At 53.8% G+C, this 12,807-nt stretch overlaps 1 protein-coding gene across 2 annotated transcripts in view; it reads right to left on the bottom strand.

Annotated features, from left to right (window-relative positions):
* The window catches only part of SH3RF3 (SH3 domain containing ring finger 3), a 159,638-nt gene that overhangs the window by 58,436 nt on the left and 88,395 nt on the right, over positions 1 to 12,807 (bottom strand). For both annotated transcript variants that reach the window (XM_006054830.4, XR_327239.4), the window contains exon 3: positions 10,810 to 10,905. In XM_006054830.4, coding sequence (XP_006054892.2) covers positions 10,810 to 10,905 — 96 coding nt within the window. The remainder of the gene's footprint in view (positions 1 to 10,809; positions 10,906 to 12,807) is intronic.

Consider the following 12,807-nt stretch of genomic DNA (forward strand, 5'->3'; position numbering starts at 1 on the left):
GCAGAGCCCTGTCCCCACAGTCCGGGGAGGTGGGCAGAACAAAGGCCCCCCTGGACAGGACACGCCTATACCAGGTGGGGAGCAGGGCCCAAGGGGAGCACAGCAGAGCCCAGGCCTGAGCTCAGGGCCGCAGTGGGGCACCGTACCAGGGGCCGGTGCGGAGAACAGTTGCAAGCCTTTGCTGCTGGATTTGCGCAGCAAAGGGAAGGGATGGTGCGTTCACAGGCCAAGCTGACAGATCGCAGGTGCTGGAGTCCAGCCGCTCCGGATGGCTCAGGCACAGGGCTGTCTGCATTTCCACTGCAAACACCCATCCTTCACGGGGTTGGGGGTGGGGTCGTACAATTCACTCCAGGCCCCAAAACCTGGGATCTAAATCCAGGATCATTTCCTCTGAAATGCTGCCTTCACTGAGGCTCAGCTGTTCTGCTCTATTTTAAGGTTTTACTCATTTGCTCTCTCTACAGTGCTGAATCCCCTCCCCCTTCTTTGGGGGGGCCCTCTGACCCTGGAGGCCGGCCTCCTGTACCCCCTGTTCTGCACCCAACTGCGGGGCCACCCAAAGAGCAGAAGCAGGAAGCATGGGCACCAGAACCTGGTCTAAACTACCCGTCCTGTGCCTCCACGTGGCAGGTTTCTGTATGGAAATAATGGCACTGCCGCCACCGCCGGGCTCAACTCCCCCTTAGCCCCAGAGCAGCAGCCCTGGAGCCCCGCACTCCGCCCCAGGGACCCTATGGAGTCAGTGTCAGAAACCACAGTTTCAGGACCAGGGAATCCAGGGAAGGACAAGGCAGGTGTGTGCATGCCCAGAGCACATGTGCACACAGCAGGACCAGGTACGCCCTGGCCCCACAGTCACGCCGGCCACTCAGCCACACGATCAGCAGCCCACCACATGTCTGCCCCGAGCTGACACGTCCACCACCCTGCCCCCACCAGGAGAGCTGGGCTTCAGGGTGGCCTGAGTGACTCCGCGGGTGATGAAAGAAGGACGAGCCACTGTCCACTGAAGAAGACGGTCTCCACAAACCGCAGGGAGAGTGTCAAACGCTGCTTCCTGGTGGTGAAGCCTCTGCATTTCCTCCCACCCCTGCCGCGGGCGAGGGGACCCCAGACGAGCACCCTCCAGAGGCAGAAAAATGGTTCAGCCTCATCCTGTTCACCGAGTCTCTGTTCTGTGACAATGGCAGAGGGGTCTGGCCTGAAGGTCATGTGGTGGGGGCGGGGGTGCGGTGAGGAAGGGGTGAGGCTGACAGACCCCTCAGACCTGTGGGCCTGTGGGCTGCAGAGAGGAGCCTGGATTTATTCTGAGAGTAATGCCCCCCTGCCCCAGGGACACAGGCAGGAGTGAGGCCTGAGTCACCTTTGTAGAGATGGTCTGGTCCGTGTGTGACAGTGGACCATGGGGAGGTGGCAGGGGGTGGAGGGTCGGCTGGGAGATGGTGACAGATGGCAGGGCTGCTCTGGGAGGGCTGACACCCAGCACAGCTGAAAACTTTTCCTCTGAAAGTTTCTCTTTACTTTCGCTTTATGCTATCAACTCCAGGTAAAGGCAAAGTTAGAAATGAATGCCATGGTTGGGCATAGGGGTCAGTGGACTAGGGAAAAGGGCTGTTCCTGGAACAGGCAGGGGGTCTGGAGTCACCTACTTCTGATGTGTGGAGCAAACTCTGGAGTCCCAAGAGTGAGCAGGCTGGCCTCCCACGGCCCCTGCCCTCTCCCCACGCCTCCCCACTGGGCCTGCTGGGTCACCCTGGCCCCACAGGCACTGGGGGCTGGCCCCTCACCCTTCCTCCTGTCCCCAAGGTGGCTTTTTTGCGGGTCCCTCTGAGCAGGAGAGTTACAGCTCCTCCCCTAGCTTCCTCCCACTTCCAGCTCCATGTCTTCCACGGAGGACACACTGCCTCTAGACTCCACCTTCTCTCCATCTGTGTCTCTTCCCACAAAAACCTGGGTTTCAAGATGACTCTCCCAGGGCCTGGCTCACAGCAGTCGCTCAACAAATGAGAGGCAGCTCGGATGGCCACGTGCTGAAAACTGCTGTTTCGGTCCAGGGCTCAGATGTGCCAGCAGACTCAGAGTCCTCAACAGCTTCACACTCACCTCCTAACTGCTCTCACTTTGAGGCTTTGGAATAAACAAAAGCCACAGAGGAGAGCTCTGAGCCTCTCTGAGTGGGCGCAGCCCAAATTAGCTGTGTTTTCTCTCTGCAGTAACTGATGGAGTTGCAGCGGTTGCAGACAGTGGACAGAGTACACGCACGGGTCAGGTCATCAGGGACACACAGCCTCTCCTCCACACAGAAGTGCTGCCAAAGGGAGCAAGAGGAACATGATGATGGGAGGTGTTTCTCAAAGTGGCCCAGAGAGTTAACCTCAGAAGTAATTCCTGGTCAAGTCTTAGAATGAATGTGGAGGCAGCAGGAACTGCAGGGCCATCTCCCCACAAATGCTCTCAGCTCTGGAAGCAAGAAGCCTGGTGGCCCATGACCCTTTCCAGCTGCACAGTCAGCCAAGCCATTCCTTCTGCACTGAACACAGCCTGAACCTCAGCCAAGCCCTGCTCTGTTGTCACGTTATAAACACCTAGAGTCAAATCTCTCCATGCCAAGTCTGCTTTCACCTTATTGACTACGCCAAAGCCTTTGACTGTGTGGATCACAAGAAACTCTGGGAAATTTTGAAAGAGATGGGAATACCAGACCACCTGACCTGCCTCTTGAGAAACCTGTTGCAGGTCAGGAAGCAACAGTTAGAACTGGACATGGAACAACAGACTGGTTCCAAATAGGAAAAGGAGTTTGTCAAGGCTGTATATTGTCACCCTGCTTATTTAACTTATATGCAGAGTACATCATGAGAAATGCTAGGCTGGAGGAAGCACAAACTGGAATCAAGATTTCCGGGAGAGATATCAATAACCTCAGATATGTAGATGACACCACCCTTATGGCAGAAAGTGAAGAAGAACTAAAGAGCTTCTTGATGAAAGTGAAAGAGGAGAGTGAAAAAGTTGGCTTAAAGCTCAACATTCAGAAAACTAAGATTATGGCATCTGGTCCCATCACTTCATGGCAAATATATGGGGAAACAGTGGAAACAGTGGAAACAGTGGGTGACTTTATTTTTCTGGGCTCCAAAATCACTGCAGATGGTGATTGTAGCCATGAAATTAAAAGACGCTTACTCCTTGGAAGGAAAGTTATGACCAACCTAGACACATATTGAAAAGCAGAGACATTACTTTGCCAACAAAGGTCCGTCTAGTCAAGGCTATGGTTTTTCCAGTGGTCATGTATGAATGTGAGAGTTGGACTGTGAAGAAGGCTGAGCGCTGAAGAATTGATGCTTTTGAACTGTGGTGTTGGAGAAGACTCTTGAGAGTCCCTTGGACTGCAGGGAGATCCAACCAGTCCATCCTAAAGGAGATCAGTCCTGGGTGTTCATTGGAAGGACTGATGTTGAAGCTGAAACTCCAATACTTTGGCCACTTGATGTGAAGAGCTGACTCATTGGAAAAGACTCTAATGCTGGGAAAGATTGAAGGCAGGAGGAGAACAGGACGACAGAGGATGACATGGTTGGATGGCATCACCAACTCGATGAACATGGGTTTGGGTGAACTCCGGGAGCTGGTGATGGACAGGGAGGCCTGGTGTGCTGCGGTTCATGCGGTCTCAAACAGTTGGACACGACTGAGCGACTGAACTGAACTGAAGGAGGCCCACCCAAGGGGCAGGTAACCCCATATCCACGGCCAAGGTCCACCCCTGGGGCCACGTGGAATCTGCAAAAGATCCTTTTCCCCAACTTATTTCTCAGACACAGGTCCATCCAGACCCACTGTCAGGCTTGGGGCTGAGCCTGGGCTTTCTGGGCAACTTTAATGCTCACTGAAGTTTCTGAGTCACTGACTGGATGGGATGAGTCAGGGTGGGAGGAGGGAAGTCGAGCAAAGGCACCTGTTGAAACCACGGCCAAGGGGAGGGCAGGCGGGAGGGTGCCCAGGGCGGCCTGAGGCGGGGGGTTGCTGAGGAGCCTGTGTCCCTGAGCAGAATGCAGAAGAGTAGACGGCAGCTGAGGACACAGAGATTCCAAGCCAGGGGGCATCCAGTGGGGGGAGCTCAGTTGGCTGAAAAATGGTCCCATCTTCACATGCCTGGTTTGCAGGGTCACTGCTGCCCACGTGGGGAACCTGTGATGGGAAGGGAGGAAAGACGCTGGCACCTGAGCAGAAACAGTCAACGCAGCACAGCCGGCAGCCATGCCCATGCTAGGCGGGCTAAGGCCCCAGGAGAGGCGTGGGCCCCACCGGCAGCCAGGCCGGGCTCCTCCCTGCATTTCAGCTCCAGGTTGCCACACTGTCATTCCGCTGGTCTATGGAAGATGGACATTCACTCGTGGCAGCGCCTCTGCTTTCTTCTTGGCCCTCTTGCAGCTGGACGGCTCCAGAGAGGCTGGCAGTTCAAGGCCCAGAGGGACTGGTCTCACAAGACTTGCTAGGTCCCTGTGTGCTAATAAGCAGGCTCGCTGAAAGGGTCCCAGCTAAGACCTTGGTGATGGCTGGTGGCTTAGTCCTTATATAATAGTTTGACTTCTATGAAACACTGGCCCACAACCAAACAACACTACACAAATGAACTAACTGCCTACTGTGTGCCGAGTACTATGCCAGGACGAGAAGGGAAAGGAATTGTCATTAGTCTGGCCTCAAACTGGCTACCTATGCAGCTGTAGAGACAGGATGACAGGGAATATACCTGTTTACATGTTACCTTGTATGCATCACATTTTAAGATGTAACTTCACAAACAGTTCAAAAAGTGCTACAGGGGAGAGTGGTCAGGAAGAGCTGGTAGCTATGTACCTACTGGCCTCTGTGGAGGACCCAGGACCACATCCCATTGCTCGGATTGTGCCTTGGGGTGCAGACCTGAGGGACACTGAGGTCCTTCTCTCTCTGTTGGAGCCCCATCAGCTCCACCCACCTCGCTCCCTCACCCAGCCTGCCCTGTGGTAACTGGGCGTCACCTGTAAGTGAAGCCCATTAGGTCTTCATGAAGGCACAGTCTGAACCTGGACACAGAAATGTGGGCAGAGCTCATGGCCAGGTCCAGAGGGGGAACCCCCGCCCCAGCTGCCCACTGATGGTGCTCATGATGGTGCTCATGAGAAACAGGACATGAAGAAGAAAACGGAAAAACAAAACGGAGCTTCAAGCACCATCACGTCTCCCCAGTGTTCTGTGGCAGGGACCCCTGAGCAGCTCCTCTCTTGTTTCTTCCTTGGCACTTTGTCAGGTCACCTCTGGTGTGGCAGAATCAGGGTGGCGTGAGAGTTAGGAGCTGGGTGAGGAAGCAGGGGTTACCCTGGCTCGGGAGACACAGAGGAGCCCCACCCCCCGGCCCACCTGGAGCGCTGGTCACAGAGCAGTGTTTGGATGTGGCTGTAACCTGTCTCCATGGAGAACAATGACCCCAGAGACTTGCACCTGGTCCTCACTTCTCTGATGGAAGCTGTTTACTCTAGGCCCTGAGCTGAGGGGCCTCAGCATGGGAGAGCCACAGCTGACCCACAGACTTCCTGTTCTGCCGAAAATACCTCTAGGGGATCCTAATTTTATCATCCTTGTTTGTCCCCAACTACAATTATATCAGTTATTGCAATATAATTGACATATGACATTGTGCTAAAGTATACAACATAATGGTTTGTCACCCTTATTTCAAAATTCTAAACCATCACAGGTTAACAAGAAGGAGCAACAAGGACCATGTTTACCCTCTCCTCTGAAATGCTAAACACAGATTAAAGAAACACGGCTCTCAGACATGGAACACTGGCCAGTTGAGGAGTGAAGAACCTCATAAACCGCAGGACACTCAGTAGAAAACATAGCTTTAGAAGGGTGTCTAATCAGCCCCACACTGAGGCACCCTTGTTCTGCCTAACAAGCTATGAGCAAGGCACGAAAAGTGTCACACAGCCTCTCTGTGCATAGCTCAGTACATCCCAGGACGGCCTGCAAATGCTGGTAGGCATGCAAGAACACCCTACATCCGAAAAGCCAAATTCACAACACCGCATCCCCTCAGAGGGGCTAGGCAGGCAAAGCAGCAGGGAATGCAGCCCGTAAACCAACTGGGTCAGTATTCACAGGGCAAGCGGTCATCAGCGGACCTAGAACCAGAACCAGCCAGAACCCAGAGTCGGTGGGGAAGCACCAGGGGACACCCCGACCACACTCCCCACGTCCAAGCAGCGAGGCCAGTGTGCACATCAGGAGACACCCCCAGGACACGAGGAAGACAACATCCATCTTCTAAAGACCAGTTCCCTGGATACCCAGCCCATCCGTCTGTGGCACAGAGGCCCTGTCCATTTGTCCATCCATCTATCTGTTGGGCACATGCTTCCCATGTGCCACCCCACCGAGGCCGCTTCCTATCTTCTTCCACACAGGTGGGGCCGGAAGCCCCAGAGTCAAACAAAACCCTCTAGGAAAGAATGGGGCAGGGGGGTGGTTGTTACAAGATGCCCCAGGGAGATTCTGGGGCCGGTTCCACCCACCCACCTGCTGGCCATGAGGGAGGCCATGGGATGGGAGAGTCTCAGGAATAGCTGCCGCCACGTGAACGCACCTCGAGCTTAACAGTCAATCTTCCAGAAGTGGCTGCAAGTTGCTGGTTTTGAACTGATTCATCAGGCCACTAGCCTGGGGGCCTGGGGGTCTGCGTGGCTGCCCAACAAGGGTCCCATCCCACTGACTCTCTTTGGAGAACCCACCTGGCTGCACACCTTCCCTGACCCTCTAACAGCCTGACGGTCACACAGCCATCCCCATGTTGGCCAGGGCCACTTCATAGAAGCTGGCAATGCTGGTCATTTGTAGGTAGGAAAGAAAGAAAAAGTAGCTAGAAGAGGCCCTTTTCCGAGAGAGCCCCTCTGCTCAGAGTCACTGCCCTGACTCCTGGGTGGCTGAGAGAGTGGGAACGGCTGGCCAGGTCCCTCAGATGCTGTGAGGGCCTCCCATCCCTTCCAGTGGCCTCAGGTAGCCTGTGGGTCCAGAGTCGGATCAGGAGAGCAGCCTTCCAGCACCCCTCAACATTCCCCAATGGGAGCAAGAAGTCAGAACCCCGACCCCTCACCTCCCTACTCCTCAATAGGAGCAGGAAGTCAGAAACCCCCACCGCCAACCCCTCAATGAGAGCAGGAAGTCAGAACCCCATCTCCCAGTGCCATGCATGCCCAACATGCAGGGTTTCTTTTCCAGGAGCTATGCCCTCCAACCAGGGACACCCCAGCAGGTCTATCCACCTGGATCCCAAGTACACCTAGGGTCTGTGGAGGCACTGAGGTTTGGATGGGGCTCAGAGCTCCTGTTTCTTTCTGTTTCTCCCGAGCCTGGGCGTGGACCTTCCACTAGAAGCCAAGGACCCTCCCCAGCCTCCTCCCTGGAAACACTCTGCCTGCCCCAGGGCCTGAGACAAAGGTGAAGAAACAGCCAGCAGTTACTGGGTCAGCAAACCCCATGTGTGCGGGGCAGCCCGCACCTTTGAAACAGAACAGACAGCTTCAACGCTGTTTGTCTCCAGGGATGTTGGCAGCTCTGATACCACAGTTGGAGACGGATGCTCAGAATAACATGCTCTCTTCATAAGGCAAAGTGACAAGGAGACGATAGTGCTCCAGGAGCAAGAAAGGCCAAGTTCAACATCGCAATTAGCGGAGGCTCAAGCGACTTCCACAGCAATCATCGCGCTGAAGACCAAGCCTCTCACACAGGAAGCAGTTGCCATTAGCAACCATACCATTTTGGGCATTACATCTATTTGGCTAAATCAAGACTTCAGTTTTTGCTTCCATCTTCTCCCGGATCTGTAAATAGCACCAATCAGCCTCAGGGATCAGCCGAGGCCTGCAGCACCACCAGCAGACAGAGGCTTGGATCTGGTACCAAGGTCAGAACTCTCTGGATGCCCCCTGCCCGGGATGAGGCTGCCCCCACTTTCTGGGGCTCACCCAGCCTCCCCACCTGCTCATCCAGGATACAGGCATCTGCAGGTACCCCACGGCTATGGGAGATCAGGGCGGATCCTGATCCCAGTGTGTGGGGCAGCAGAAGGGGGAGCAGGAGCCAGAGAACAGGCCCACCAGATACACACATGGCTCCAGGTTCAGGACACAGGCTCTCAACAGATGCCATATGGACGCGTCCATCCAGCTGTGTGGACGGATGGACGCAGGCAGCTCTGATGGATATCGAGGGTCAGTGGGAGGGAGACAGGACTCCTGCAGCACCACTCTGGACACCCCCACCTCCACCCTCCAGCCCCTCACGCCCGCGTGGAGCCCCTCACACCCACGTGCAGCCCTGGGCTGCAGCCTGCAGCGCACAGCCCTCTCCTCTGGGCTATGTCCTCTCCTCCTTGAAAGCCGCCCTCGTCGATCACTGCACTTGCTCTGTGGCTGTGGTGCCCGCAGCCGCACATCTGTCCTCTGGCATGTCCACCACTGCTCGGCTGACTAGGAGCCTGCCCAGCCTCCACGTCTTCCCTTGGTTCCCTGCCCCTCATGGGTCTCAACACCTCAGGTGAAGTCCCCAAATCACCTCCTACTGCGTCCTGAACACTCTTTCTTGACAAAGAACCTTCTGCAGAGAGGCTGAGACGAGGACAGCTGGGCACAGAACTTCAATGCCCCCTCCTCATCTCTTGTCCCTTCCGAGACCCTCCTCTCCAGCCACCTCCTCTCTGAGGGCAGTCAGGTCAGCCCCTCTACCCCTGGGGTGTGGGCGACCCTATCTGTGATGGAGCTCCTGCTGCAACCGCAGGTGGGGCTGACCTCCACCCCATCTGTGGGGACGGTGAGCCCCATCCAGTCCTCAGGGCCCTGGGGACTCAAAGACCTCCCACCTTGGCCTGGTCCACCAGAGCAGCCCTAATATGTTTTGGCTCTAAGACTCCAGAGTCACCTGTAGGCTCCTCGCACCTCCTCAGAGTCTCCCACTCCCTGCTCACCTCTGCTTCCAGACTTCTCCGCCTCCACAGAGTGGTCTTCCTGGGATCAGCTCTTCTCACTACAGGGCAGGGGTCCCCGGGGAAGCTCCTGAGAAGTGCTGGCCCCTTGGGCAGAGGCGCAGCTGCCTCAGCCCTCCGGGTGCGGATTCCAGTGACTGTCCACAAGGACATGAGGAGCCAAGTCAATCGGCCTCTAGGGGCCCAGAGCACAAAATGAGGAAACACTGGGCTCCAGTTTGGGGCATCGTGATAGGCTCCTAGGAACGTCGCATGGCTGTCTCAGAGTGGCCCCTCGAGGGTCTGCCTGGGAAGAGGTTCCACTGACTAAAGACATCGGTGGGGTCTGACTCTGCACATCTGGACGGCGCTGTGTGGTTTCTGAGTCTGAAGCAGTAGGATGGAGACCACCCCAGGCACTGGAGCAAATGCACAGGTGAGGACAGGGGTCCATACTAGGAGCCAGAGGGCAGTGTGTGTGCCTGTGAGTGCCCCTCTGAGGTACCAGAGAGGAGCATGTGTGTGGGTGTGGCCTTACTGCTGGGGAGGGTCTCAGAATTTCCTGGGCAGGTGATCCAGAGTGAGTGTGAGAACTGCAGGGGGCAGGACATTTAGGAAATGGAGGGAAAGGGCCAGAAATGTGGCTGGAAAAGCAGAGGAGGCCAAGGTGCAGAGAGCCCTGGCTGCCTGCCCCAGAGAGCAGCCTCCATCCTGCAGGGCCTGGAGCCCACTGGCCCACAGGGCTCAACAAAGGCAAAGCTGGCCACATTCCGGGAATCATGTGCAGCGCACCCTGAACTGAGGACCGTGGGCTCTGAGTGGGGGCGCTGGGAGCCGAGTCAATAGACATCCACCTGCGATCGCAGTCGGCTCTGAGCCTCTCTGTTGGCTCGTCGGTCGCATGGGGGCAGGGGGTACAGTCCTGGTGTTCATGCTCGGGATGTGTGAGAGGCGGGACGAGGACTCCTCAGAAGGGTCCAGGGTGCAGGCACCGTGAGCACTGGCTGAAAGGATTTCCAAGGATGATTCAGGGATGCACGGGTGCAGCGTGGAGTCAGGCTGGGGATGCACACATGGATGTGCCTGACAAACAGCAGACATACACACAGCCCAAGGCAACCAGGACTTGAAAGGTCAAAGGTTGTGGACACTCCCCACTTGGCCACTGCCCGTGACACATTCACTGGATACCTACGGCACATCAGCCATCAGCCCAAGAGAAGAGGCAGGAAGCCCCAAGTGTGTTCCACTCCAGGAACCGGCCGCTGACCAGCCGCTCCAAGCCCAGAGTCCGGGAGCCTCAACATCTGTTCAGTTGCTGGCGGAATCTGGCGCAGGGTGTCAGGGGGAAGGGGACAGGTGCCTCTGGGGGAAACCCAGAGAGTCTTGGAGAAAGAAACAGGGCTTAGGCTCAGTTGTAAAGAGAGAAGCAGAAGTCCACAGGGGAGCCCTGCCTCCTGCCACATGGTGAGACGACAGAGTGACCCACAGGTCAACCCCACCTGAATTCAGAAGACTGTGGGGCAGCTTCCTTCTCTTCAGAAGAGGGGCTCCAAGGCCAGGGCACCCCGGGGTCTGGTGAAGCAAACCACAAAGGGCAAGAGAAGGGTTGGGAGTCTGGCCTCACCTCCACCTGCAGGGGGTGGGGTTAGGGCACTGTCTCACATCCAGGTACAGCAGCTGGAGGGGCTGGGGCAGGGCCTCAATTCCAGGTACAGCAGGGGGCAGAGCTGGGGCAGGACCTCACCTCCAGGTACATCATGGGGGCGGGGCAGTGCGGGGGGTCTCACCTCCACGTATAGCAGTGGGAATATCCCGATCTTGTCTCTCAGCTTTCCCTCCGCCCAGTTGTCATCCACTCTTCTGATTACGGTCAAGACTTCATCCTGGAAGTGGCCCATGGAGACAAGCCCAGGGACATGCACAAAAACAGACACAGAAACAGAACCAAGAGATCAGTCAGTGTCACTGATGCTAAGGAAAGACTCTAAGTGATGACTTGTTATGAGATCTGACATGAAAACCGTTCATCCCCACATCTTCACCCGTGATCGCTTTTCCTCTCTGGTATTGATTTTAGAGGCCAAGACCCTCCGAAGGAAGTGTATGGCAATTTACAATCTAGTGAGCACTTTAAAATTCATGTTCCTAATAATTACTTATGGATAAGATTGTTTTCAATAAATATAAATTCAACTAATCCTTTCTGTGTTTCTACCTCCATCAAAGCACAAAATATGACCCAATCCAACTCATTTACTTAGAGTCGTGGAAGTCTGAACAAGCCTGTTAAATTCTTGTCACACCAGACAGTATCAAGGATAGAGGCAGAACGTGGACAGAGGCAGACAGGAGGGTCGTGAAGCAGGGAGACAGGTGGCCAGAAAGGGTGGCCCCATCTAATGCCCACACAGGTACCCAAAGCTGATAGGACAGTCAAAGGTGGCAGAGGACGAGGAGCAAGGGGACGACCTGCCTGGTGCACCCACAGGTGCAGGGACAGCCGACAAGGTGGGGGCGGGATGAGGAGTGAGGGGATGACTGGCAGCAGCAAGCATCGGGGCCCGGGCTGGTGAGGCCAGGGGAACAGTGGAACCATTCGGGGCGACCAGGAGAGCCCCGTGCCCACAATGAACTCCACTCAGATTCAGCCAAAGGGTGGCGCCGAGATCCTGCTGATGGTGCAAAGGAAAAGAATCGCAGGCTTCTTATAAGTCAGCGCTTTTGCAAAAGCAAAATAAATCAAACAACAAAAAAAGACATTTAATTTTGTAAAATTAAAAAGAAAAAAAATGCCAGATTAATTTTGGTAAAAAAAATAAAATACACAATATCCACACTGTTATTTGAGACTGGTCAAGAAACTAGACTGAAAGAAATAAAAGAAAAAAATAGGAAGTATAAATACTGGGAAAAAGACCATACAATTTTCTACCTAGAAAAACAGAGTATCAATTAAAAATTAGAATAAGTAAGAACTTGAGAAAGGCTGCTAATTTTAAAATAAATACATAAAAATCATTGGTTTCCCCATCTACCACCAATAATCAGTTAGAAAATGTGATTAAAATTGGCTGATCATTAAAAAAATAAAGTCGATTCTCTAATTCACTGTATATGCCAAAATTAATTCCATAAGTATTAATGATTTAAATGTTAGGGAAAAGAAAAAAAAAAAACCTTGAAAGTCCAAGAAGAAAATATGAATAGATGTTTAATCTTGAACTGGGGATGGTCATAAGAGGTAAATAACAAAGATTTGGCTAGAGAAAAATGAAGTTCTCTACGTTAAAAACAGAAGAACAAGACAAAAAGGCAAATACTCTAGAAAAACACTTGCAGGGAACTGGAAGGAAAGACTGAATATTCTTGCTACATGAGGACTTAGAGACACTGCAGGAAAAAGAGATAAATACCTTAAAAGGAAAACAGGCCAAGGGCAAAAAATCACATAATTTACAAAAAGGAAGAAAAGCAAACTGTTGTTAAATACATTTTAAAATGTAATACCTAACATTCAAAAAGTACAACTTTAGAGAGGAAAATTCCTTCTCTCCTGTTGGTTCTTTGGGTGTCTATCAGATAAGCAGGGATGAACAGAAGCCAGCCAGTGTGGTCAGTGTGAAGTCTACAGGCACCTGACCACTGCTGTCAGGGATATGAACTTACGGCAGCAGTTTGGCAAGTCCTATCAAATGTGAGACCCTGCATACACACTAACCTGAAAGAACATTTCTAGAGCCTCTTTCTTAAGAAGATCAAAGACACGCAAGAAGATTCAGCTCTGA

The sequence above is a fragment of the Bubalus bubalis genome, chromosome 12, assembly GCF_019923935.1.
Source record: "Bubalus bubalis isolate 160015118507 breed Murrah chromosome 12, NDDB_SH_1, whole genome shotgun sequence".
NCBI classification, from domain to species: domain Eukaryota; kingdom Metazoa; phylum Chordata; class Mammalia; order Artiodactyla; family Bovidae; genus Bubalus; species Bubalus bubalis.